Source organism: Zosterops lateralis (genome assembly GCF_965231275.1).
Source record: "Zosterops lateralis genome assembly, chromosome: 13".
NCBI lineage: Eukaryota > Metazoa > Chordata > Aves > Passeriformes > Zosteropidae > Zosterops > Zosterops lateralis.
This window is the reverse complement of record NC_139773.1, coordinates 20,251,886-20,278,750: the sequence shown is the minus strand read 5'-3', so window position 1 is coordinate 20,278,750 and position 26,865 is coordinate 20,251,886. Positions and strand designations below refer to the sequence as shown.

At 62.0% G+C, this 26,865-nt stretch overlaps 1 protein-coding gene across 1 annotated transcript; it reads left to right on the top strand.

Moving 5' to 3' along the window:
• Positions 1 to 640: 640 nt before the first annotated feature.
• Positions 641 to 26,865, top strand: RASGRF1 (Ras protein specific guanine nucleotide releasing factor 1; the record flags this gene model as incomplete). The annotated part of the gene is made up of 27 exons (XM_083870842.1): positions 641 to 916; positions 8,999 to 9,105; positions 10,201 to 10,348; positions 11,021 to 11,113; positions 11,742 to 11,995; positions 12,238 to 12,317; positions 12,656 to 12,849; positions 13,227 to 13,336; positions 13,958 to 14,076; positions 14,773 to 14,933; positions 16,017 to 16,080; positions 16,343 to 16,479; positions 16,733 to 16,815; positions 17,407 to 17,655; positions 18,203 to 18,573; positions 18,849 to 18,974; positions 19,084 to 19,254; positions 19,492 to 19,604; positions 20,328 to 20,440; positions 21,168 to 21,228; positions 22,244 to 22,347; positions 22,685 to 22,769; positions 23,424 to 23,621; positions 24,092 to 24,171; positions 24,521 to 24,638; positions 24,903 to 24,971; positions 25,760 to 26,865. 27 exons carry the CDS (start codon positions 641 to 643, stop codon positions 25,850 to 25,852), a joined length of 3,777 nt encoding a protein of 1,258 aa, XP_083726968.1. The 3' UTR covers positions 25,853 to 26,865.

The following is a 26,865-nucleotide window of genomic DNA, read 5'->3' as shown; positions in this document are numbered from 1 at the left end:
GGGGTCTCTCTGGCTGCTCTGGGGGCTCCCCGCGGCTCTGGGGGTCTCTCTGGCTGCTCTGGGGGCTCCCCGCGGCTCTGGGGGTCTCTCTGGCTGCTCTGGGGGTTCCCTGGCGGCGCTGCCGGTGCCGGTGACGGTGCTGGCGGCGGCCCCGGCATCCCGCGGCCCGGGGGCGGCCCCGGCGAGCGCAGCGCGGCGCGACCACCCCCGCAGCCGGCGGCGGGGAGAGAGAGAGGGAGAGACGGAGGGAGAGAAGGAGGGAGGCAGGAGAGAAGGAGGCAGGGAGAGAAGGAGGGAGGCAGAGCGGCATCGCGGGAGGGCCGCGGCTCCTCTCGGCTCCGCTGGGCTCCGCCGGTCCCCGGTGCCGCCGCCGTCACTCGCCCCGCCCGGTCGGTGCGCGGTTCGGTTCGGTTCGGTTCGGCGCGGCGGCTGCGGGACGCGGCGCTCCCCGGGCACGGCCGGCGGGGGCTCGGCGGGGGCTCGGCGGGGGCTCGGCGGGGGCTCGGCGGGCCCGGCCCGCGGGATGAGCGGCCGGCGGCTCCCCGGGGGCAGCGGGGGCCGCTGATGCCGCGGGGGCGGCGGGGGAGGCTCGGCGCGGCCCCGCCCGCGTTGGGGGCGATGTGAGCGCGGAGCCGGCAGGATGCAGAAGGGGATGCGGCTCAATGACGGGCACGTCGCCCACCTGGGGCTGCTGGCGAAGAAGGACGGGGCCCGGCGCGGGTACCTGAGCAAGCGGAGCGCCGACAACACGAAATGGCACACCAAGTGGTTCGCGCTGCTGCAGAACATGCTCTTCTACTTCGAGACCGACTCCAGCTCCCGGCCCTCGGGGCTCTACCTGCTCGAGGGCTGCGTCTGCGACCGCGCGCCCTCCCCCAAGCCGCCCCTCTCGGCCAAGGACTCCCTGGAGAAGCAGGTGGGCAACGGGGGGCCCGCGGAGGGGAGGGGGGATGGCCCGGGGATGGGGGGTCCAGGCCCCGCGCCCCCGACCGGCCCCAGGCGGTGAGGGAGGGGAGGATGAGGATGAAGATGAGGATGAGGCCGGTCCGTGCGGGGGAACGGGAGGACTCCCGGGGCCAGAGCAGCGGGTGGGCTCATTGCGGGGGTGCCGGGCTCTGCCCGGGGCTCCCCCACTCGCCCTCGCATTTAATTAACGGCCGGTAATTAACGCGGGGCTGAGGGGCGCCTCCCAGCGGCCGCGCTGGGCATTGCGGAGCCCCGTGTGCCCCCTCCGGGCCGGCCCGGGGGGTTTGGGGGCACCGGGGGGCACCGGGGCCGGTCCCGGTTAACGGGCCCCGCCAGTCCCCGCAGCCCGTCCGCCCCTTCCCCGCCTGTGCCTGGCCCGGAGCGATCCCTGCGCGGCGCGGGGGGCTCAGGGCCTTGTTTTCAGGCAGATTTCCCCCCGTCCCCGCTCGCCCCGTGCGGGGTTTGCACCTCCATCCCCTCCTGTGGCGGGGGGACAGCAGAGTGAGGGTCCCCCGAGCCCCCCGGGCCCCCCGAGCCCCCGCCGGGCTCCAGCGCCCTTTGCCACCGCCGCGGGCTGCGGGAGAATCCCGGTGTCCCCGGGCCCGGGGCTGCTCTGGCCCCAGCCGGGCCCCGCAGGGGGTTTCTCCCCCCCAGCTGTGCCTTTCCCGGCTGGGCAGGATGTTTATTCCTGGGGTGGCGCGTTTGTCTGGGGCGCTTTGCTGGAGCCGGGATGTAGCAGGGAGGAGAGATGGGCCGAGACCGGGCAGGGGGAGAAGGGCTGGGGCAGGGCAGGGGGAGATGGGCTGGGACCCGGCAGGGGAGAAGGGCTGGCCGCCGGCTGCGGGGGCAAACCCCCATCCATCGCTCCCAGAGCCGCCCCCAGCCCCCTCAGCGCGGACAGAGCCGGCTGGAGTCACCTCTGACCCTGTGGCGGTGTGTGGAGGGAGGATCCGGCTCCGGGGCCGCTCCGGGGGACAGAGCGGGGTCCCGGCCCCTCCATCCCGCCCGGGCCCCTCTATCCCGCCCGGGCGCGCCCCGGGCCCGGCTCTGCAGGGCTTGCATAATTCCTGCCCGGCAGGCCCCGGGAGGCGCTGGGAGAGCTGCGGGCACACTGCGGGATGGGCCCGGGGCACCCCGGGGGGAAATCAAACCCCCAATTCTGGCTGTTCCTGCCGCAGGGAAATCCCTGCCAAGAGCAGCATCCCTGCTCCCCGGCACATCCCTCCCTCCTGGCCTGGAGCACGGGAATATTTCCTCGTGGAGAGGGAAATACTGTGTGTTTTGCCCAGCTGGGGCTCCCTGCAGCCCGGCCGGGGGGTGCAGCACCGCGGGGGCTGGGGCAGGAAGGGGGGACTGTGGTGCCAAGGGCTCACACTGCTGCTGGTTGTCACCGCTGTCCCCTCAGCAGCAGGAGCTCCCAGTTCAGCGTCCATGAAGTTTCCCGGCCGGGCTGCAATGGGCCCTCCTGGCCGGGCTGGGATGAGGCTGGAATGGGGCTCTGGCTCCTCGCGTTGGTGCAGGAGGGAATTTTCACCGTGGGGAGGATGTCACATCCCCTTTCCAGCTCCCAACGCACCCAGAGTGCTGATCCCGGCTGTGAGTGAGGGGCTGCTGTCTCAGGGAGCTCCTGCCGTGGCCAACCCCTGCCCTGCCCTGCCCTGCCCTGCCCTGCCCTGCCCTGCCCTGCCCTGCCCTGCCCTGCCCCGTGTGGATCTGCTCAACGCCCGCCTTGTAATTCCCTGTAATTCCTGAGGCCAAACGGGCCTGGAGCTGGAGCGCCGGGTGCCCGCTGCTCTGCGAGCCAATTAACGGCCCGGGGGTGAGATGAGCAGCCAATATTGATGGTGCAGCTCCGCAGCCCGGCCTGGGGATGGGGATGGGGAAACCTCAGCTCCAGGCTCACCTGAGACCCTCCCAAAGCCTCCCTCCAAGGGGAAGGGGCTGAGGAAATTTCCAGCGCTGTCCCTGGTCGCAGTGAGGTGTGTGCTGAGGGTGTTTGTCTGTCTGTGCTGCTCCAGCTGCAGCTCTGAGGACAGTCAGGGTGCTTTGCTCCAGGTCTGGATCCCTTCCTTGCTGGAGTGGAGACAGAAAGGTTCCCAATTCTCTGTAAAGGAGAAAATTTAAGAGATGGGGCTTCCAAACTCCCTCTTTTAATGTACACGTATCTTGCTTTGAGGGGATTTTTTTTCCCCTGGAACACAGAGAATTTTAGCATTGGTGTATGTGGGGATAAGGGAGCAAAGACTTGTGGAAAACTGGAACACCAAAGAGGGAGTTGCTGCCTCTGGAAACTTTGTTTTGTTTTTCCAGAAATGAATTTTCCTTCCAACCAGTTGGATGGGGAAGATAATTTCCTGCAGGGTGAGGTCAGGCCTGGGGAAGGGTCTGTGGGGTCTCACTGGGACTGGGGGGGCTGTGACCTGGCCCTGCTGGGGGCCTGGGCTGGGAGAGAACCCCCTTTTCCCTGCTGTGGGGTCTGGGCTGTGCCACACCCCAGCCCTGCTGCTCCCAGTCCCCCGAGGTGACAGCGATGTCCTTTCAGGGGGTCACCTCTCCCCTCCTGGTGTGTGGACACTCAGAGGGGTGGGCAGGCCTGGGGTGCCCCAGGTGGGATGGGCACAGCCAAGGGGGGATCCTGCAGGAGGAGCTGAGCAGGCACAAGGCCCAGAGCTGATCCCAGCCCAGCCCCAAAGCCGGGGGAGGCCCCAGGGTGGGGTGAGGGCTCTCCTTTGCAGCTCAGCCGGGCAGCAGGAATGGGGCTGGGTGTGCTCCATGGAGCTGGATTTGGGATCACAGAATCACTAAAGCTGGAAAAGGCCTCTGGGACCTTTGCAGCTCAGTTGAGCAGCAGGAATGGGGCTGGGTGTGCTCCATGGAGCTGGATTTGGGATCACACCATCCCCAAGGCTGGAAAAGGCCTCTGGGGCCATTCAGCCCAACCATCCCCCAAGGCTGCCCCTGCTCCATGTCCCCAAGTGCTGCATCCACACAGATTTTAAACATTTCCGGGGATGGGGACCCCAGCAGTGCCTTGGGCAGTTTGCAGAGCCTCATCCCAGTGCTGTGGGTTGATCCTGAGCCCTGGACAGAGGCAGGGTGGAGCTGAGTCAGGCCCTGGGCAGAGCCCTTGGCTCCAGGCTCTGTGCCTCAGGAGCTGAGCTGTGTCCCCCAGCTGGGGCTGCTCCTGAGCTCACCCTGCCCAGGGATGGGGATTCCCTTCCCCACCTCCAGAGGGTTTCCAGGGATGGGGACACAGAGCACTGAGCTCACCCTGCCCAGGGATGGGGATTCCCTTCCCCACCTCCAGAGGGTTTCCAGGGATGGGGACACAGAGCACTGAGCTCACCACGTCCTGTGGCCCCTTCCTGAGACACTGCTGGGATATTTGGGTGCTTTGGGGACTCGCAGCAGCCCCTCCAGCCCAGCTCTCCCAGAGCCAAGCCCAGGCCCTGCTCTCTGAGGGTGCAGCAGTGGGGCCACGGGACCCAGCCGTGCCCAGCCCCACATGGGGGCTCACCCTGGCACCCCCAAAAGCGTGGAGGGGGCTCAGAGGGGGCAGATGCCATCAGGGGAGCAGGGCTGAGCAGGTTATCCACGGGCACCCTGAGCAGGGCAGCTCCCAGGCTGTTCCAGACTTTGGGATTGATGTCCCAGGCACTGGATCCCCAAATCCCAGCACTGGGACATGAGCATCACCCAGCTGGGGCAGTGAGAGTTCTGTCACCCCAGGCAATCTGATTTTTTGGAGATTATAAATCATAATTTATTCAGGCCTTAAAGCTGAACTATCCAGGTTCAAGCTTCCATTCAAACTATTCAGGTATCAGCGTTGGGGTGACACCAGGTTTTTAATTAATTAGAGAATTAAGTGGAGATTTCTGAGTGAGGGGGATGCTCCTAGTGCTGGCCCCAGCCATGCCTGTGTGCCTGCCTGCCGGCCAGCACCACCGGATAAAAATCAGGGGGGAAAAAATTGATTTATTTTAATTATTTTGTGAATATTCCTGCGCATGACTCCAGAGCCTGCTCCACAAGAGCCTGCTCACCTCCACTATCCATTTCCGAATATCCTGACAGCCCATCCTGAAACAACGAAGGGGAAATTGCAGCCTCTGGGATATTATTTTTTTTTTTTTTTATTGTCAGCACGGAAATGAGCTGCTGGAGCATCCAACTCCGAGGTCCTGTTTTCCCAGAGCACACAGTATGTAGGTCAGGGATGTTAAAAGCTGCCATGGCTGGCTGTGGATTTTTAGACTCATCCATCCAGAGCAGGAAAATTCTCCTCCTCTTGCCCTTTGTGTCAGCTGGAATAACCATCAGCCTCACCAACAGGCGGGTGTGGCTCTGCCCACCCCGGGAGGGCGGGGGGCACTTCCCGGGAATGGAGGGGACACCCCTGTGTGGGGAAAGAGCCCCCCACCCCAACCACAACAACCCCGGGGCTCTGCTGGGCTGTTCAGGCTGAATAAAAAAATGCCCTTCTGCAAATCCTAAAAAAAAAAATTCCGCGAGAGGTCGATTTTTCTACTTTGGAAAAAAATAACGAGTTGCTTTAAATATTATTTGAATTTATTTTGGAGCCTCTTTGCCCATGGAGGGCCTGGGTGAGGCCACCCCCTGCAGCAGGGCCTGGGGGTGACAGTGACAGGGCTGGGGGTGGCCTGGGGGGACCCGGGTGACGGTCACAGGGCTGGGGTGACAAGGCTGGGGGTGCCCCTGGAGGCGCTTTCGTGTTTCCCCCGCTGACCTGGAACGCTCCCGCCTCGTTATTTCGGGCAGAATTGCCGTCCCTCCCCCTGGGGCTACCCGAGGGAAATCCCCTCGCTCCGGGTACCTGGGCACCCCCCAGGGTGGGCTCTGGGTGCCTAGGCACCCCCAGGAGTGAGTCCGGGTACCTGGGCACCCCCAGGGGCGGCTCCGGGTACCTGAGCATCCCCCAGGGTGGGCTCCGGGTACCTGAGCATCCCCCAGGGGTGGCTCCGGGTACCTGAGCACCCCCCAGGAGGGGTCCAGTCCCAGGGCCGGGAGTTGTTGAGGCCATAAATGAACAAAAACCAGGAGAAAGCAAAGTAACGCTGGGGGTAACTCGTGCCCTGCCCTGGGACGCTGAGCTGGGGCCGTGATGGAGCTGGGGGGGCTCATCCTGAGACTCCCAGCCCCTCCCTGGTGCCGTGAGCGGCTGGTCCTGTGTGGGGCCTGTCCGTCGGTCTGTCCGTCAGTCTGTCCGTCGGTCTGTCCATCAGTCTGTCCGTCGGTCTGTCCCTGCCCGGGATGTGTCGCTCAGCCCTGACCCAGCGAGCACCGGGAATCTCCCCCGGGCTGTTGGTGCGGGGTGTCACTGTGTGATGGCAGAGAGGGATCATCTTGTAGGCGGAGATAAAAGGTTGGTGGGAGTTTTATTATTCAAATATGAAATAACTTCCTCCTTGCCGGCACGCTGCACTTCCTGGGAATTGTGTGGGGATGGAGTGGAGCAGCACATGGAGCAGGGTGTGTGTGTGCTGGCAGGAGCCCTGGGGATCCAGGAACTCTGGGATCCAGGAGCTCTGAGGGATCCAACTCTGGGATCCAGGAACTCTGGGATCCAGGAGGCCTGGAGGATCCATGAGGTCTGGGATCCAGGAGCCCTGAAGGATCCATGAGGTCTGGGATCCAGGAGCCCTGGGGGATCCAGGAGCTCTGGGGGTCCAGGAGCTCTGGGGGTCCAGGAGCCCTGGCTGCAGCCCTGCCCCGGGGGGCTCACACCCCTCATCGGCTCTGCTGCCAACAGCCCGGGAATTACCTCTGGCAGAACCTTCAGGAGTTCCTGGGTACGAACTGGACCTCACCTGTGAGGTGCTGATGTGCCAGGAGGTGCCTCAGGTGTGAGAGGAGGGGCAGAGGGGCAGGGTGGGCTCTGCCCAGGCTCCTTCCCCAGGCCCTGCCCCAGGCCCCTGCCCCAGTCCCTGTGCTGGGCTCTGCACCCCCTGTTTTAACCTCAGCCAAGCCCCCAGTCTGCTCCTTTCCCAGTGCTGGGGAAGGTCAGGGTGCTCTAACCCAGGCTGGGCTCTGCTGGGGGGCTCTGGGTGGGCGCTGTCACCCCCAGCAGCACAAAGGGCACCCCCCTCAGGCTTGTTATCTCCCACCCTCCTGCTGGGCAGGGCCAGGTTTGGGGGGCTCCTGGAAGGGTCTCCCTGTGTCTCCAGCCCCGTGGGGGCTCAGCTGAGCTGGGGCTGTTGGTGTTGACTCACAGAATGTGCACACTGTGCTTTTGGGATGGGTTATTCCTGCAGCACCAGGAGCTGCCGGGAGCACCAGGGCCTGGAAGGGGTGTTTGGGGGCATTTCCAAAACCCTCACTGGTGTTTAGGGGCATTTCCAGCCTTGCCAACCTGACGAGCTCCTCTTGGTGCAGCGACAAGGGAAGGGATGTCAGGTGGGTGTAAAGCTGGGGTACAGCACAACACCCATGGGGACCACAAACGTTTGGTGAATTTTTCCCCAGAGCTGCCTCTTTGCCAGTAAAAGCCTTTGGGAGTGGGAGGGAGGGAAAGGGGGTGGGATGTGAAAGGCTGGGGAGCTGCTGCAGCTCCAGGGGTGTCCTGCAGGCAGACACGGAGCTCTGGGCAGCCTGAGAGGGGCGGGCTGGGGAAGGGGTGGGCGAGGGATGGTGGTGTTTGACACTGCGGTGTGTGAGGGATGATGGATGATGGTGTTTTGTCATGGGGTGTGTGATGGATGATGGATGGTGCTGTTTTCTCATGGGGACAGCTCCATGAGGAGAAGGCTCATCCACAGGACCAGCAGTAAGAGATCCTGCACTTAAAGGATCCATGGCAGGAGTGGAGGAGCTGCATCTTCACCAGGGCCCTGCAGCTGCCCCCCAAAGGTGAAAGATGTTTGTGAAGGAGGCTCTGCTGTGCAGTGAGGGCTCCCAGCCTCCCTCTCCTCCTCTGGGTGAGCCCTGAGGGTGTCACCCCCAGACCTGAGCCCTGGGTGGGCCTGGGCTGGGGCTGCTGGCTCTGTCTGTGCTCCTGCTGCCCTGTCCCCCCATCATCCTGGGCTCACCCAGAGCCTCCTGTACTCCTGGTGCCCTGTCCCACATCATCCCGGGCTCTGTCTGTGCTCTTGGTGCCCTGTGCCCCCAGGCTCACCCAGACCCTCCTGTGCCCCTCTGGGGGTCCTCCCAGCACCCCTGGGGCTGATCAGGGGCAGGAAGGGAGGAGTGTTGTTGTTGTGGTGCCATCGGTGTTCTCATGGCACAGCCAGGGCCTGCTGGGTCCTGCCAGGCCTTTGAGGCAGTTTTTTACCTGAGAATTCAGGTCCCTGCTGAAGCCCAGCGGAGGAGCAGATGATGTCAGGATGAGCTCGTTCCAGCGGGTTTGGTTTAGCCCAGTTATTCCGGGCAGGATCCGGCACTGCAGCGTGGTACCTGTTTCCTTGGAGACTGCAGGGGAGCAGAGCAGCGGCACAAACCCGGCGGCGGCACCGCGCACAATTAGCACAAACACTGCAAATGTCAAGGGAGGCTAAAAATAGCCCCGGCAGCGCGGCCACCCCCCGGGGCAGGACACGGGGGACCCGGGCCGGGCTCGGTGTCACCTCCCGGGGCTCCAGAGTGTGTCCCCAGGGCTCCTGTCCACACAGACAGGGAGCAGAGCATCAGGGAATCGTTGGGGTTGGAAAAGACCTCTAAGACCATCAAATCCAAGCATTGACCTGCAGTCCAGGTGGGGATGCAGGTCCAGCTCAGCATCCTCACTCCTCTGCCCTTTCCCTGGGTGAGGGAGTCTCCAGGTTCAGGACTGCAGTGCCCTGGGTTTGGTGGGTTTGGGTTTTCCTGCAGCTGGGCCTTTGCCCAGCAGGATTTCCCCTCGGATTTTCCTCCCCAGTGCTGGTGTGGCTGTGCTGAGGGCAGCCCGTGGTGGCCGAGCTCCTGGGGTGTTTCCAAACCTGTATTTGTTCAGTGCCCCGGGCTGTGGAGGGTCAGGAAGTGCCTTTTGCCAGCCCCGTGTGGGGTAACCACGACCCCCCTGTGCTCGCCCCCACAGCACTACTTCACTGTCAACTTCAACCATGAGAACCAGAAGAGCCTGGAGCTGAGGACCGAGGACGCCAAGGACTGTGACGAGTGGGTGGCGGCCATAGCCCACGCCAGGTGTGCCCTGTGCCCGTGCTGGGGGGGCCTGTGGGGGCAGGATGAGCTGGACACTGCCAGCAGGCCGAGCAGGACATTTCTGCCCCTCAGCCTCGTGCTGGGGACCCTCATGCTGAGTGTTCAGGTGTTCCCCTGTCCCCGTTGCCTGTCCCATGTCTCCTGGCACTGCCTGGCCCAGCCTGGAGCCAGGGGATGCCCCATTCACCCTGAAAGGCCACTGTGATTCACCTGGGATGGCAAACCTGGCCAGGAAGGGCTTTGTCCAGGCTCCCGTGTGTCCCCCAAGTGCTGGCACAGCCCAGCTGCCCTGCAGAGCACTCAGGAGCCAGCACAGTGCAGGGGCCTCTGGGGAGGGAAAGTGCTGGGCTGGCAGAGGGGTGTGGGGTCAGGGGGGGCTGTGAGCAGGGACAGGGACAAACACCATCCCCTGCAGCCCCTGATGTGAGCAGGGAAAGGGACAAACACCATCAGCCCCTGCAGCCCCTGATGTGAGCAGGGACAGGGACAAACACCATCAGCCCCTGCAGCCCCTGCCAGGAGCAGGGACAGGGACAAACACCATCCCCTGCAGCCCCTGCCAGGGGCAGGGACAGGGACAAACACCATCCCCTGCAGCCCCTGATGTGAGCAGGGACAGGGACAAACACCATCCGCCCCTGCAGCCCCTGCCGGGAGCAGGGACAAGGACAAACACCATCAGCCCCTGCAGCCCCTGATGTGAGCAGGGACAGGGACAAGTCCCTGCAGCCCCTGCCAGGACCAGACTTTGCAGGAGTTTGTGCCACACACATCCTTCCTAAACCCTCAGAACGTGGCAGGTTACAGGGGTCTGCCCACGGGTGTTTGGGGGGTCTTTTGTGACTCCTGATCTCATTAAAGTTCGTTCTGTCCTTTCTGTTTGCCCCTTTTGGGAGCCCAGATGGGCTTTTTGGAGCAGCAGCATTCCCGGCTGCAGGAGCTGGCCTGTTCCCCGAGCCGGGGTGTGGGCTGGGGGCAGCACAGAGGAGCCAAAGGCATCCCCCGGGGCTGGGGGGACACTGGGGGCTCGGGGCAGGCTCTGCGGGGGCAGGGGGCTCACGGCCGTGTCTGCCGCAGCTACAGGAACCTGGCGACAGAGCACGAGGCGCTGATGCAGAAGTACCTCCATCTCCTGCAGATCGTGGAGACGGAGAAGACCGTTGCCAAGCAACTCCGGCAGCAGATCGAGGACGGGGAGATCGAGATCGAGCGCCTCAAGGCCGAGGTGAAGCGCCCGGGGATGCACCGGCGCTCCCGGGGTGACCCTGGGGGGCGGGGGGGATCCCGGGGACAGGGCTGTCACCTCTGGGGTCCTGCTGCTGATTTCAGTGACACAGGGCTGGCCCTTCTCCCGCAGGAGGGGCCGGGCATCGCCTCCCGCGGGGATTTTCCCGGCAGGAGCGGGGCAGGAGCGGCTGGGGCTGTGCCAGGGGGGCTGGAGAGGGTCCCTGAGGGTGTTACCGCACAGAGGGGTTCACACCAGCAAAGAGCACCGGGGAACGGGCTGGGGAGCCGCTCCTTGCCCTCTGGGAGAGGAGAAAACAGTGGCTGCATCCTCGAACGCCGGGATGCCCTCAGCCTGTGGGATCCTCTCAGCTTGTGGGATGCCCTCAGATCCTGGGATGCCCTCAGCCCCTGGGATGCTCTCGGGATGCCCTCAGCCTGTGGGATGCCCTCAGATCTTGGGATGCCCTCAGTCCCTGGGATACCCTCAGCTTGGGGGATGCCCTCAGCTCTTGGGATGCCCTCAGGATGCTCTCAGCCCCCAGGATGCCCTGAGGATGCCCTTGGCTTGTGGGATGCCCTCAGCCTGTGGGATGCCCTTGGCTCTTGGGATGCCCTGAGGATGCCCTGAGCCCCAGGCAGTGCCGGGCAGCTGCTCACCCTGTACCCACAGATCGCGTCCCTGCTCAAGGACCACGAGCGCATCCAGGCCAGCCAGAGCAGCGCGCCCAGCGACGATGACAGTGACATCAAGAAGATCAAGAAGGTGGGTGGTGGGGAGGGTTGGCGCCCCGGGGGGGCCCTGCAGGCACGGCAGACGGGCTCCGTGGGGGGCTGAAGGAGGTGTCTGAGCAAGTGCTTCTGTCAGCAGGGATTTTTGGGAGGAAAATGTGTTGTGCCCGAGTGGGAGCTTGTCTGTTGGCATTCCAGCATTCCTGGGAGCACGAGGTGTCCTGGCCAGTGCCAGCCTCTCTGACTCCTGTTCCCATGGCTGTCACAGTTTTTATTCTGGCAAAAGAAAAGCCATCACCCCGTCAGCATTGCCACAGGGTCCCCCTGTGCTGGGGGCAGGAGCCCTGGGGGCAGAGCAGGGTGTGCTGTGGGTGCCCAGTTACACAAGGAGGGGATTTTAAACCTCATCTCCTTCACCCCCTGTGGGCTGGCACACCTTCCACTGTCCCAGCTTGCCCCAAGCCCCATCCAACCTTCCCCTGGACCCTGCAGGGATGGGGCAGCCTGTGCCAGTATTTAAATGAGCTGTTGGATTCCCAGCCTGGAGCGTTCAGAGCAGCCCCAGGACGGGGCAGCACACACACACAGCTCTGTGCAGAGCCAGGGAGGGTCCCTGCCCGGCCCCCAGCCCTGCCCTTAACCCCCAGCCCCTGCTCCCCCAGGTGCAGAGCTTCCTGCGGGGCTGGCTGTGCCGGAGGAAGTGGAAGACCATCATCCAGGACTACATCAGGTCGCCCCACGCCGACAGCATGCGCAAGAGGAACCAGGTGGTGTTCAGCATGCTGGAGGCCGAGGCCGAGTACGTCCAGCAGCTCCACATCCTGGTCAACAACTTCCTGCGGCCGCTGAGGATGGCTGCCAGCTCCAAAAAGCCTCCCATCACACACGATGATGTCAGCAGCATCTTCCTCAACAGGTGAGCTCTGTCCTGGGCATCTCTGGACACCCTCTGCCCTCCCTGGGGCTGGTGCTCAGTGCCTCCCTGGGAGTCTGCAGCTCCATCCTTCCCTGTGCCTGCAGGAACCCACTGCCCCCAGCCAGCCCAAGGCCTGCCCTGCTCCCCCTGGGCTGGGCATTTTGTCTAATTCCTCATTTTTTACCTCTCAGTCATCTGTCTGTTCTCAGTTTGGCTCAGTCCTGTCTTGGTTCCTCTTCCAGCGAAACGATCATGTTTTTGCACCAAATTTTCTACCAAGGCCTGAAGGCGAGGATCTCCAGCTGGCCCACGCTGGTGCTGGGTGAGTGCTGCTGCCTCCTTCTCCTCCTGCTGCTGCTGCTGCTCCTCCTGCAGCTCCACAGGCCTTTCCCAACCAGCAGCAAAACGCCGTGTCCTCGCTTGGTCACCTCAGCCACAGAGTAAAAACCCCAAAGTGACCAAATTCTGGCGCTCCTGGTTCTGCTGGGAGCTGGGAATGGACCAGAGGGAGGCTGATGCTGGAGAGCATCACTGTGTCCCACCAGAGCCTCTTTAAACTCGGGCTGGGCAGAGCTGGGGGGGCTCAAGGAGCAGGAGACAGCTCTGGGTGGGTGAGGGGGCTCAGGAGCCTCCCAGCCACGTTCCCTGCTCTGCCTGCAGCTGATCTGTTCGACATCCTGCTGCCCATGCTGAACATCTACCAGGAGTTTGTGCGGAACCACCAGTACAGCCTGCAGATCCTGGCCCACTGCAAGCAGAACCGGGACTTCGACAAGCTGCTCAAGCACTACGAGGCCAAGCCCGACTGCGAGGAGAGGACCCTGGAGACCTTCCTCACCTACCCCATGTTCCAGGTGAGCCCTGCTGCGGCCAGGGCTGGCCCCAGGGATGCTGAGGGGGGTGGGATGGACAGGGCAAACCCCACAGGTGGCGTTGTAGGGGTGAGGGGGGCCTGGTGGTCCCACATGGCTCCTGGGACCCTCTTGGGCCATCACTGCAGGAGGACTCTGGGTGCTGCTGGTTCCTGGTTACCCCTCACCTCTGGGGCAGGGAACAGCAGGTTCCTGGGCACAGGATGTTGTTCCCCCTCTTCATTCAGCTTTGCCACAAGGAGCTTTGAAAAGCTTCACTGCTCAGGTCAGGGTGTCCCCAGGCATGGCAGGAGCAGCCCAGGGTGGTCCCTGCTGTCCCCAGTGCCCCCCCTGACCCTGCTCTGCCCCTCGTGCTGCAGATCCCCCGGTACATCCTGACCCTGCACGAGCTGCTGGCTCACACGCCCCACGAACACGTGGAGAGGAACAGCCTGGATTACGCCAAGTCCAAGCTGGAAGAGCTGTCCAGGTGAGAGCTGCTGATCCATCCCTGGGGTGTGGGACGGGTCCTGGCTGCTCCTGGCCAGGGGCAGCACTTCCCAGGGCTCCTGGGTGATGAAATGAGGGGTTTGGAGGACTGGGATGGCTCCAAGGGTCTGGTTCTGTCCTCTGCTCAGGGCTGGTGGGGCTGCCCCATGGGAGGCACTGAGTACACTGAGATCTCCACAGGAGCCCTTGGGAATTGGCCATAATTCCCTGGTTTTTATCCTTTTCCTCTCCAGCCCACGGACTGGAGTGTTCTGGATGTCAGTGCCAAACCCACCACACACTCTAAGCTCTGTGAAGAGTTTCCATCCCTTTTCCCACTCCCCAGGGAGCAGGGATATCAGAGGGGGCTGGTGATGTGGGGATCTGTCTGCCCTAAATCTGAATCCTGTGATTTCCAAGCGCTCACATTTCAATATTTACCAGCCTGGAGGCACAGTCTGGGCAGATGTTCAGGTCACCTCTGACTCTGTCTGGGTGGATACTGCTGCAATTCCTCCAGTTTTGGTTTTACCTGGTGCAGCCCCACCACGTGTCCGAAGGGATTGGGGAAAACTGGTGCAGACCCCAGCCCAGCTCTGACTTTCCCCTCTCCATCCCTCAGGATAATGCACGATGAAGTGAGTGAGACCGAAAACATCCGGAAAAACCTGGCGATAGAGAGGATGATCATCGAGGGCTGTGAGATCCTGCTGGACACCAGCCAGACCTTTGTCAGGCAAGGTCAGTGTCGGTGCCAACCTCCCTGTGCTGGTGGCCCCCATGGCCTGTCCTGTGTGCTCTGGCGAAATTTAAAAATATTCCTCAGTTCTGAATTTCTGCTGAGCAGAAGCAGATCAGGCTCTTTTGGGGCAGTTCTGGCACTTTTGGGCAGTTTTGTCACAAGTTTTGTCACAAATTTTGTCACTTGTCCCCATCAGGGCGGGAGGTGGGTTTGGGCCGTTCCCGGTGCCCCACCCAGGGGGGTTTGGGCTGTTCCCGGTGCCCCACCCAGGGGGGTTTGGGCCGTTCCCGATGCCCCACCCAGGGGGGTTTGGGCCGTTCCCGATGCCCCACCCAGGGGGGTTTGGGCCGTTCCCGATGCCCCACCCAGGGGGGTTTGGGCCGTTCCCGATGCCCCACCCAGGGGGGGTTTGGGCTGTTCCCGATGCCCCACCCAGGGGGGTTTGGGCTGTTCCCGATGCCCCACCCAGGGGGGGTTTGGGCTGTTCCCGGTGCCCCACCCAGGGATGCAGCAGGAGCTCAGTGAGCCCCCAGTGGAGCACCCTGGGGTGGAGCACAGGGTGGTTGGGGGCACAGTGACCGTGTCTGGTGCCCCCCGGTGCTGGGTGCCCATACCCGGGGGGGCTGGTGGCAGCTCCTGGGGACACACCCGGGGCTGTCCCACCCCTGCCCGGGGCTGACCCCTGTCCCCCGCAGGGTCCCTGATCCAGGTGCCGATGTCGGAGAAGGGGAAGATCACCCGGGGCCGGCTGGGCTCGCTGTCGCTCCGGAAAGAGGGCGAGCGGCAGTGCTTCCTCTTCTCCAAACACCTCATCATCTGCACCCGCGGCTCCGGGGGGAAGCTGCACCTCACCAAGGTGAGGGGTCCCGGCCAGGGGACGGGCACAGGGTGGTCTGGCTGTATCTGAGCCCCCTGGGGATGGGCACAGGGTGGCCTGGCTGTGTCTGAGCCCCCTGGGGATGGGCACAGGGTGGCCTGGCTGTGTCTGAGCCATGGGGATGGGCACAGGGTGGCCCGGCTGTGTCTGAGCTCTGCCAGGAGGGGCACAGGGTGGTCTGGCTGTGTCTGAGCCATGGGGATGGGCACAGGGTGGTCTGGCTGTGTCTGAGCCCCTGGGGATGGGCACAGGGTGGTCTGGCTGTGTCTGAGCCATGGGGATGGGCACAGGGTGGTCTGGCTGTGTCTGAGCTGGCCAGGACGGGCACAGGGTGGTCCAGCTGTGTCTGAGCCAGCTCTGGCTCCAGGGACCTCCCTTGCCCTCCCTTGGCCCAGAGGTGCTGGGCTGGCAGCCTGTGACCCCCTGGGTTTATTTCACCTGGTCCTTGTCCGGGCTGACTCACGGGAGTGATGGGAAACTATAAAATCTTGATAAGAATTTACCCCGATCTGCAGCAAAAACGCTGATGGGGTTCTGGAAAAAGCTGGACTCACAGCCCGGGCTGTCTGTGGCACTCCCAGCTCCTCTGGCTGCTCCCTGGGCCCCCCGTGTTTATTTGGGGAAGTTTGGCAGTTAATTGAGCAAGAATCTTACAGAAATTGCTTGTTACTGGCATTAAATTATCAGTCTGAAGAATTACAGTCCGTGGCAAAGAGCTGATAATTGCGACAACAGACTTGGGGGAAAATTAAATTTAAAGCTCCTATTAAATAATTCATAAACAAATTAGTTGATCGGTTTGACAAGGAAAGCCCGGGGATCCCAGCAGGCAGAGATTTTTGTTCTCAGTGAAAGGAGGAGCTCTGTGTGTGTGTGTGTCCCCCTCCCTGGGCTGTGTGTGTCCCCCTGGGGACATCAAACTGTCCCCATCCCTGGCGTGGGGGACAAGGATGGAGGAGCTGCGGGCCCTGGGGGGGTCCCAGTGCTGGGGGTGACTCTGCCCTGGCCGGGGCTGTGCTGGGGGACCCCCAGGACCCTGATCTGAGCCCCTGCCCCCTGCAGAACGGTGTCATCTCCCTCATCGACTGCACGCTGGTGGAGGAGCCCGAGAGCACCGACGAGGATGGTACGTGGTGGGGATGGTCAGAAAGTGGATCAAATTCAGGTGCCAGTGGATTTGAGGAACCCAGGATTGAGGTTTAATTAGATTGTTTACTGTGTGAACCGAGCAGACCCTCACTTAGACAGACCTGCCCTTCCTGGGGCCGCCAACAACCCACAAAAACCTGAATAAACCCTCCTTGAAACTTGACTAAAGCCCTTGCTGGGAGAGAGGGGATGGGAAAGGCTTTCCCAATCACTGTGGGGTGTTTTTTTCTATCCCAAAGCCAAAACATCAGGACAGGACATTGACCACCTTGACTTCAAAATCGTGGTGGAGCCAAAAGACTCCTCATCTTTCACCGTTATCCTGGTGGCCTCGTCCAGGCAGGAGAAGGCTGCATGGACCAGTGACATCAGCCAGGTAGGGGCCACCAGGGAGGGGCTGTGGAGTCCTCAGGATGAGGAGCTGCCATGGGGTCCCTGCTGGGCTGTGCCCTGGGTTTGGGCACGCAGGTTTAACCCCTGGTTTGCTGCGTGCCTGTGGCCCCACCGTGGCTGGGTTTGCACCCTGGGAGCTCTCCTGGCACTGCTGGGCCCTGCAGTGAGCAGGGATGTGCCTGCCCTGGGGAAAGCCAAGCCCTGATTCCCTCCACCTGCCCCCGTGTCTCTGGCAGTGCGTGGACAACATCCGCTGCAACGGCCTGATGATGAACGCCTTCGAGGAGAACTCCAAGGTCACCGTGCCACAGATGATCAAGTGAGTGTGGGACAGGCCTGGGACGCTGCTCCTGCGGCTGCCAGGAGCCTCGGGACCACTGCAACCACCTTCCTGAGCCCCCCGTGGCCTCCCCGTGTGCTCCTGTGTGGTGATTAGGGGCGTTGATAAACTGCTGAGGGATTTGTGTGTGCTGGGGGGAGGTGGGAATGGCAAAGGGGAGAGTTTAGAGGAAAATAACAGGAGTCAAGAGGGGGTAAAAGTGCCAGAAAGGGAGGGGTGTGGGGGCTGTTGTAGGTCCTGGGGTGCACAGGCTGTGCTGGGACATGTGTGGGATGAGGGGGGCTGGTCCCAGCCTGTGGGATGGGGCAGCATGGGGGTGTTCCTGCCCCATTCCCTGCTGCCAGCCAGGGGAAGGGCCTTGCTTTGTGTGCACCTGGGGATGGCCCATCCACATCCTGCTGAGCACTCCACCCCTTCCAGGGTGTGGATTTCCAGGTGTCCCCCCAGGAGCCTCCCCACCCAAACTTTCCATGGAGACACCCCGTTACCAACAGGGCTCCTCCTGCACCATTCCCACGGTCTCTTGGTTTCGTTCCAGGCTGGAGCCACAGATATCTTGTTTCTCTGCAGGTCTGATGCCAGCTTGTATTGTGATGATGTTGACATTAGGTTCAGTAAAACGATGAATTCCTGCAAGGTCCTGCAGATCCGCTATGCCAGTGTGGAGCGGCTGCTGGAGAGGCTGACAGACCTGCGCTTCCTGAGCATCGACTTCCTCAACACCTTCCTGCACTCCTACCGCGTCTTCACCACTGCCCTCGTCGTCCTCGACAAGCTCATCACCATCTACAAGAAGCCCATCAGTGCCATCCCTGCACGGTGAGGCTGCGGGGCTGTCCCAGGGGCCTGGGCTGTCCCTGCTGTCCCCCTGTCCCATCCCTGCTGCCCCAGGACCTGTCCTGTCCCTGCTGCCCCCCTGTCCCTGCTGCCCCCCTGTCCCTGCTGCCACCCCATCCCTGCTGCCCCCCTGTCCCTGCTGCCCTGGGGTCTGTCCTGTCCCTGCTGCCCCAGGCCTCTCCTGTCTCTGCTTCCCCCCCGTCCCTTCTGCCACCCCGTCCCTGCTGCCCCCAGGGCCCATCCTGTCCCTGCTGCCCTCCTGTCCCTGCTGCCCCCCCATCCCTGCTGCCCCCCTGGCACTGTCACTGCTCCCCCCCTGAGCTGGGACACCCCCAAACACGGAAAGGAGATAAACCCAAGCTCTGCAGGTGTCCCCACCCCTGGGAGGGCCAGCTGCTGGCTGCAGGGTGGTGGGGCTCACGTTGGCTCTGCCGTGCCTGGGGTGATGCCTTGGGGGTCCCATCACCACAGGGGGATCCCCACGACCTCCTGGGCAGGTGCCACCTCAACCTCTGCCTGTGTCTCCAAGGTCCCTGGAGCTCCTGTTTGCAAACAGCCAGAACAACAAGCTGCTCTACGGGGAGCCCCCCAAGTCCCCCCGGGCCAACCGCAAGTTCTCGTCGCCGCCGCCGCTGTCCATCAGCAAATCCTCGTCCCCCAGCCGCCGCAGGAAACTGTCCCTCAACATCCCCATCATCACCGGGGGCAAGGCCTTGGACCTGGCAGCCCTCAGCTGCTCCTCCAATGGCTATGCCGGGGTCTACTCCTCCATGGCCCCCTTCAGCAAGACCACCCTGGACATCAACAAGCTCTACGTGTCCGGGAGTTATCCCAATAAAATCCCAGACGAAGGAGAAGCGGCCTCGGAAAAGCAAGAGGAGGCATTGCCAGGCAAACAGGGTGAGTCCCTGTGGGTTTGGGGCCAGTTCAGGGCCTGCCTCTTGAAACCTCAGTAATTTTAATAACAAAGCTAAAAAAAGCACCCAAATTGCCCCCCACCTCGAAGAAAAAACCTGTTCCAAAATATCCCCCAGAAACAGCAGAACTCTGTACCTTTCCTATACACGGGGGCTGCATCCAAAGCTGGGCTGGGTCAGGGTTCAGGAGAATGGGGAAGAATTAAACGTGGCTGTATCTATGTGCAGTGGGTGTAAAGGGGTCCCTGTCCCTCCCAGGCTCAGAGGTGTCTGTCAGGGAGGAGTCAGACACAGATCCCAACCACAGCGATGAAGCAGAAGCCGAAGCTTCCCCAACAAAATCCCCAACGACTCCCAAGTCCATCAAGTGCAAAAATTCATCAGGTAACGAGTGAAGTCTGGGGGGTGCCCGTGTGTTGGGGGGCTGGCACATCTGGGGGCCTGCCCAGACAGCAGCAGTGCCCACAGGGGTGTGGGGTCTCTCCTCCCGCAGATTTCTCCCTGTTCTCCTACAACAACGGGATGGTGATGACGTCCTGCCGGGACCTGGACGGCGCCCGCAGCGCCCTGTCCGCCACCTCCGCCTTCGCCATCGCCACGGCCGGCGCCAACGAGGGCACCCCCACCAAGGAGAAGTACCGCAGGATGTCCCTGGCCAGCGCAGGTACCTGCCCTGGGGACACCTGTGGGGTGCCCATTGTCCCCAGAGGGGTTTCCCTCCTGGCTGGGAGAGCCCCCAGTGCCTGCTCCAGGGAGCCTGGGCACGGCTCTGCCCGAGGGACGTGCAGCTCAGGGGTGGCCCCAGGTGTCCCAGTGCCTCCTGACACAGCAGCTGGGGAAGGGGGTGCTCCTTGGGCAGCCCTAGAGGGGCTGTGGGCCCTTGCTGAGGGGCCTCTGGCAGTTTCAGGCTTCCCGACGGACCAGCGGAACGGGGACAAGGAGTTTGTGATCCGCAGAGCGGCCACCAACCGTGTCCTGAACGTGCTGAGGCACTGGGTGTCCAAACACTCCCAGGTGGGCACTCACAGGGGGTCCCCCCCTCTCCCCCTCCCACCCTGACACCAGGAATTCAGCTCTATGCTGGGGAGCTCAGACAGGATTTATCTGGGAGGGCAATTTGGCATCGGGGTTTTGATGAAGAGAAGGAGTGTGGATGGTGAGGAGCAGGAGCCAGGACCCCCCAGAGGGGAACAGGAGTCACATCCCAGTGGTGGCACAGTTGAGGGGCAGAGGAGGGGAGCTGGACCTGCCATCAGCCCCTGGCTGGGGGCACAGGAAGGGGAGTCTCTGGGTTTGGTGCCTGTTGGGGTGCTCAGGATGGGGTCAGGGCTGGGAGCTCTCCCCACTGTCCTGTCCCTGCGCTGCTGACTGGGGGCACTGGGAGCAGTGCTGGCTGTCACTGGGAGGTCACACAGCTCTCCCCACTGTCCTGTCCCTGCGCTGCTGACTGGGGGCACTGGGAGCAGTGCTGGCTGTCACTGGGAGGTCACACAGCTCTCCCCACTGTCCTGTCCCTGCGCTGCTGACTGGGGGCACTGGGGGCAGTGCTGGCTGTCACTGGGAGGTCACACAGCTCTCCCAGGCCTGGAGATGCCGATGCAATGGGGCTGAGTGAACCTGCTGCCTCCCTGTGCTGGGATTTCCCGGGAAGGGGCAGCCCTGGGGTGTCACAGCAGCTCTGCTGGGACCAGTGTCACTCCCAGCACGGTAATCCCAGGGCTGTGCCGGCCTTGGCAGGACTTTGAGAGCAACGAGGAGCTGAAATTCCGGGTGATCGGCTTCCTGGAGGAGGTGATCCACGACCCCGAGCTCCTGACGCAGGAGAGGAAAGCGGCTGCCAACATCATCAGGTGAGGGAGGGCTGTGGGCAGGGGGTGCCTGACACTGCCAGCTGTGCCTGTCCCCTGGGGTCACCCAGGCTCCGGGAGGGGCTGTGGGGGCTTGGGAGGGGACAGGGAGGAAGGTGAGGAGGTGGATGGGTGGTGGTGGTGGGTACGTGGTTCAGTGTTGAGCCCTGGAGTGGTTCCTGGCTCCCATGGCCAGGCTGTGCCCAGCACGGAGCTCTGGCACTCAGAGTGTGCCCAGCACGGAGCTCTGGCACTCAGAGTGTGCCCACGCGGAGCTCTGGCACTCAGGCTGTGCCCAGCACGGAGCTCTGGCACTCAGGCTGTGCCCAGCACGGAGCTCTGGCACTCAGAGTGTGCCCAGCACGGAGCTCTGGCACTCAGGCTGTGCCCAGCATGGAGTTCTGGCATTTGGGATGTGCCCAGCACAGAGTTCTGGCCCTGCATGGAGCTCTGGCACTTGGGATGTGCCCAGCACGGAGCTCAGGATGAGCCCAGCCCCTGCTGAGGGCAGGGCACTTGTCCTGCAGTAGGGCTGACACATGTGGGGCCCTGTGGCCTCAGCTCAGGGGTGTTTTTCTCTTCAAAATGAGCAATTTTTCTGAAGAGCCTCATGAAGCACAGGCTGAGTGTGTCCCCTGTGCACACCCCGGGGCTGTGGGGGTCTCACACTGCTGGGGCTGTGGGTCTGCTGCTTTCCCAGCTGCACTCATCCTGTCTGTCTGTGCCACAGGACCCTGACCCAGGAGGATCCAGGGGACAACCAGATAACCCTGGAGGAGGTCGTGCAGATGGTAAATACTCCTTCCCTTCCTGGCCTGGGGTGGTGGGAGGGGAGCAGCCAAAGGTCCTGGTGCCCCTGCACACCCAGCACTGTCAGGGGACAGTGGGTCTCCAGGCTCAGGGCCAGGGGAGCAGCTGCAAAGCAGGAAAGGCTTTCTGGGGAGGGGCCAGCTGTGAGCACAGCTGGATCTGTTACAGGCAAAGGCAACAGCAACCAGCCCACAGGCACAGTGCTCCCCCTGCAGTCAGCAGAGCGGCTGGAGAGGGCACAGGGACACCTGCCTGTGCCTGCTGGAGGGACATGGGAAAGCCCCAGGGGTTCCCAGCGTGTCCTCTGTGTCCCCAGAGCTGCTCCAGTTCCAGGTGATGGGCTCTGGCTCAGCCAGCATCAGTGCTGCTCTCTGGGAATGTGCCATGGCTTTAGAGCCCCCAGGGTGGCTGCAGAGCACTTGCTGCCCTTCTGTATTAAAAAAAAAAAACAAAAAACAACAACAACAACAACAAAAAAAAAACACCACAAACCCAACCAAACCTGTTCCCAGAAGAACACAAGAGCCACTTGAAACTGGCCTGGAGCACCTGAAACACCCAAGATTCTGTCCCCTGGCCCTACTGGTGGTTTCTGGTGGGGCCAGTCCCCTTTGTTTGACCTGTTGCCCATAACTGAGTGTCCTGGAAACTTCCCCTGAAGAGGAGAGAACAAAAAAACCCTGAGGGCTTCACTGTGCCCCTCGGGCTGAGCAGCAGCGACCTGCAGCCACAGGGGTGGTGGGAACGTGAGGCTGCCCTGGGTTTTGGGGTGCACAGGGGGGCTGTGTGGTGCTGACCCTCGGCTGGTACCTGTGGGGTTCCTGCAGCCCCTGCCCTGCACAGGTGCCCCTGGTACCCCCTGTCCCCACAGGCTCTGGTGGGGAAAAGCTTTGGCTGGGGAGCCTGGCCTTGGCTTTGGATTAGTGCTGATGGTGTGTGGGAGCTCTCAGTGTGCTCCTGCCTGGTGAGCCCCATTGTTCCCCCAATGTCCTGCAGGCCGAGGGGGTCAAAGCAGAGCCCTTTGAGAACCACTCAGCCCTGGAGATCGCAGAGCAGCTGACCCTGCTGGATCACCTGGTCTTCAAGAAGATCCCCTATGAGTGAGTGATGCCCCGGGGTCAGGGAAGGTGGCTCTGGTCCCCCCGGGCCTCACGGGCTGGGCTGGGCTGGGCTGACCCCACAGAGGGCAAAGCCTTCCCAGGGCTTGCCAGGAGCCCAGACTTGGCTCAGATTTGAGTCCTGATCCTGTGGCTCCTCTGCTGGTTTCCCCAACCTTCCCACAACCAAAACACTTCCATCCATGTAGGCCCTTCCCAGCAGTGTGGGGGCAAAGCCCTGGGGTCTCCATCCAGTGTGGGGGCAGTGGTGTTTGCAGGGCTTGGACATCCCATAAAAAAACTGGGGAATAAAAGCTGACCCGACCACTGTGGTTTGCAGAGAATTCTTTGGGCAAGGCTGGATGAAGCTGGAGAAGAACGAGAGGACTCCATACATCATGAAGAACACAAAGCACTTCAACGATGTAGGTGCAGCCACAGGGGGGTGGGCACAGGGGAAGCAGCTGAGCCCCCTGCCCCAGGGCTGGGCTGTGGGAGGCTCACCTGCCCCAGGGCTGGGCTGTGTGAGGCTCACCTATCTCGGGGCTGGGCTGTGTGAGACTCACCTGTCCCATGGGCCTTCCCTGCCTGGGGTCACCTGTGCAGGTGGAGCATCTCCTGGGGTGGAGCAGCTGCTGTGTCCCTGTAGGGCACAAAAGAAAGATGAGAGACTCCAAATATTTCAGAAGGCAAAGAGCACAGAAAAAAGTTTTATTGTCTAATTTTTACTACCTTTTATAAGGTGGGTTCCCATACAGAGTGAACATGGCTGGGGAATAGGAACGACACCTCTCTGATCCCATGGGTTAAGCCAGAGAAACAGCAAAACACCTGGAGAAAGATCGTTTTGAGAAAGGAGAGTTGTTTGCCAAGATTGTTTTGAGAAAAAGTTTTCTTGAGAATTTTTTCCTTGGGGGGAAAAAGTCACCAGCTGCCAGCAGGCTGAAATCTCTCAGCCCCAGAAATATGAATCCCACACTGCTGCATCCCTGGGGAATCTAAACCCCTCTGTGGGGCTGGAGGACGTGGAGCTGTGCCCCAAAAACCACTCTAAACCTCGGGCACCGTGTCTCCCCAAGGTCAGCAACCTGATCGCGTCCGAGATCATCCGCAACGAGGAGATCAACGCGCGGGTCAGCGCCATCGAGAAGTGGGTGGCGGTGGCCGACATCTGCCGCTGCCTGCACAACTACAACGCCGTGCTGGAGATCACCTCCTCCCTCAACCGCAGCGCCATATTCCGCCTCAAGAAAACATGGCTCAAGGTCTCCAAGCAGGTAGGGGAGGTCCCCTGGCTGGGCAGGTGAGGAGTGTCGGGACAGGTGAGGGGCAGGTGAGGGGTGTCCAGGCAGGTGAGGGGTGTCGGGACAGGTGAGGGGTGTCAGGGCAGGTGAGGGGTGTCAGGGCAGGTTAGGGGTGTCGGGGCAGGTGAGGGGTGTCCAGGCAGGGTCAGAGGTGTCAGGGCAGGGTCAGGGGTGTCGGGGCAGGTGAGGGGTGTCCAGGCAGGGTCAGAGGTGTCGGGGCAGGGTCAGGGGTGTCCAGGCAGGTCAGGATGTCAGGGCAGGTGAGGGGTGCCCGGGCAGGTGAGGGGTGTCGGGGCAGGTGAGGGGTGTCGGGGCAGGTGAGGGGTGTCGGGGCAGGTCAGGGGTATTGGGGCAGGTGAGGGGTGACCCTGAGGCTCTGCAGGTTCACCCCCTGGCTGCAGGGACTGGGGGCTCCTCCAGAGCAGCATTTTGGTGTCTTGCAGACGAAGGCTCTGATTGACAAGCTCCAGAAGCTGGTGTCGTCGGAGGGCAGGTTCAAGAACCTGAGGGAGGCACTGAAAAAGTGAGTGGATGGTGCTTCTCCTCCTCTGCCAGGGCTGCTCCTGGCTGTTCTGGGGCTGTGGTGTGGGGGGACCTCAGCTCTGCTCCCAGGATCACCCAGAGCCTGCACTGAGGGGTGTCCTGCTGAGCCAGCACAGTCATCCCCAGGACTGAGCTGCTCCTTTGTGCAGCGTGTGGAAAGATGGGAATAAAAAGGGCTGCAAAGGGAAAAATCACTGCCAGACACCAGAGAACAGAGAGAATCCCTGCAGTTCTGCTGGCTGCAGGGTTGTCTCCTTCTCCCCTACCCTGCCCCAAGCTCCCAAGTGAGAAAGTTTTATCCCTCCTTTTTTTCTGGTTTACTGCTGAAGTTGTGACCCTCCGTGTGTCCCCTACCTGGGCATGTACCTGACTGACCTGGCCTTCATCGAGGAGGGCACCCCCAACTACACTGAGGATGGCCTGGTGAACTTCTCCAAGATGAGGATGGTGAGTGCTCCAGCCCGCTGGGGTGGGCACAGGGGGCTGGGCTGTGGCTGTGGCCAGCTCTGAGTCCCCTCAGCCTCCACCTGCACAGCACCAGAGGCCACACGTGTCCCCTGCACACACCCAGGGCTGTTCCCAGTGTCTGGAAAAGACAAAAAGGCCTTTACACTGTGCTCTGCTGGGTGCCCCTGCCCTGCTGGGCCCTGGGATGGGTTCCCTGGGTGGTGGCTGAGCCGTGGGCACCTGCTGTGTTCTGTCCCCACACAGATCTCACACATCATAAGGGAGATCCGCCAGTTCCAGCAAACCTCCTACAAGATCGAGCACCAGCCCAAGGTACAGCCTTGTCCCCAGAGCCAGGGGCGTGCTCTGCTCCTCATCTCCCTCCTCCATCACAGCACCTCAGCCTCCAACACCTGGCAGGGGCTGGAGGGGGTCTGGGGGCTCCAGCAGGGGATGGAGGGAGCTCTGGGGGCTCCAGCAGGGGATGGAGGGGGCTGTGGGGGCTCCAGCAGGGGTCTGGGTGCCTCATTTCCCAGGGTCTGGGTGTCTCACTTCCTCTGTGGCAGGTCCCTCATTTCCTGGGGTTTGGGTGCCTAATTTCTCGGCTCAGGATGCCTCATTTCCCGGCTCTGGGTGCTTTATTTCCCAGGATTTGGGTGCCTCATTTCGCAGGATTTGGGTGCTTTATTTCCTGGCTCTGGGTGCCTCATTTCCCGGCTCTGGGTCCTTCATTTCCCAGGGTTTGGGTGGCTCATTTCCCAGGGTTTGGGTCCCTCATTCCCCAGCTCTGGGTACCTCATTTCCCGGGCTCTGGACGCCTCATTTCCCAGGGTTTGGATGCCCCATTTCCCAGGGTTTGGATGCCCCATTTCCCAGGGTTTGGATGCCCCATTTCCCGGGGTTTGGATGCCCCATTTCCCAGGGTTTGGATGCCCCATTTCCCGGGGTTTGGATGCCCCATTTCCCAGGGTTTGGATGCCCCATTTCCCAGGGTTTGGATGCCCCATTTCCCGGGGTTTGGGTCCCTCATTTCCCGGGCTCTGGACGCCTCATTCCCCAGCTCTGGGTCCCTCATCCCCCCAGGCCCAGCCGTGCCCCCCTGACGCCCCCTCCATCCCCAGGTGACGCAGTACCTGCTGGACCAGTCGTGTGTGATGGACGAGGAGAGCCTTTACGAGGCCTCGCTGCGGATAGAGCCCAAGCTGCCTTCGTGAGCGCGGCCGCCCTGTACACACTGGCTATACCATACTGTACATAGAGATAACCCATGGAGTGACCCCCGTCTGTGCTTCCCCCAGCGACCCCCCGCCCCAGGCCGCATTTACACCTCGCGTAGGATTTCCCCCACCCCGGTTTTAAGGTTTTTGACGCCCCGACACTTGGCTGGAGTGCCGGGTTCTGTTCCGATGGTGTCACTGCTGTGGTTTGTCCCTCCTGGGGGGGCTGGCGGTGGGGCAGGCGAGTCCCCGTGTCCCCCCCGTGGGGCTGGGGGTGGCACAGAGCAGCTCTCACTCTGCTGGTCACATCCCAAACTCTGTAGGGCGGGAGAAGGGAAGGCGTTAAAGGTTGTCCCTGTGTGTGTGTGTGTGTGCCGCCCCCGGGATGGAAAATCCCCTCTCCTCTCTCCTCGCTGCATCCGGCTCCTGTTGAGATATGCTGTAGATCCTTGTGCCCACTCTGAGTTACCATGGCGTAGAGTTAGAGATGACGAGTGTTTTTATTACATCTACTGTAATCCTGGCTAACCACCCGCTAGCAGGATATAGTAATGTAGTGCTTATTCTGTGAATAGTACCTGGGTTTTTTTACATTGTACAGTCCCTCCGACACGGTTCCCCGGCAGTGGCAGGCATGCTCCACTCACACAACACTTGCTGGAAGCAATACCTCGTGGTATGGGAATTCTCTTTCAAGTCCTAAAAACTATTTCAACTTACAGCTTGTTTGGGAAAAAAACAAAAACAAAAAAACCAAAACAAACTTCCATTTTTTTTGTAAAAATATATGTTTCCTGATTACCTCTTGCTAATAAATCTATTCTATCTCAGGGTGAACTGGGGTTTGTGAGAGTTTTACGGGCGTGATTAACGGTGGGCCACGCCCATTCCTGATGCCCCGCCCATTCCCGGTGCTCCACTCATTCCCATTGCTCCGCCCATTCCCATTGCCCCGCCCATTCCCGTTGCCCCGCCCATTCCCGTTGCCCCGCCCATTCCCATTGCCCCGC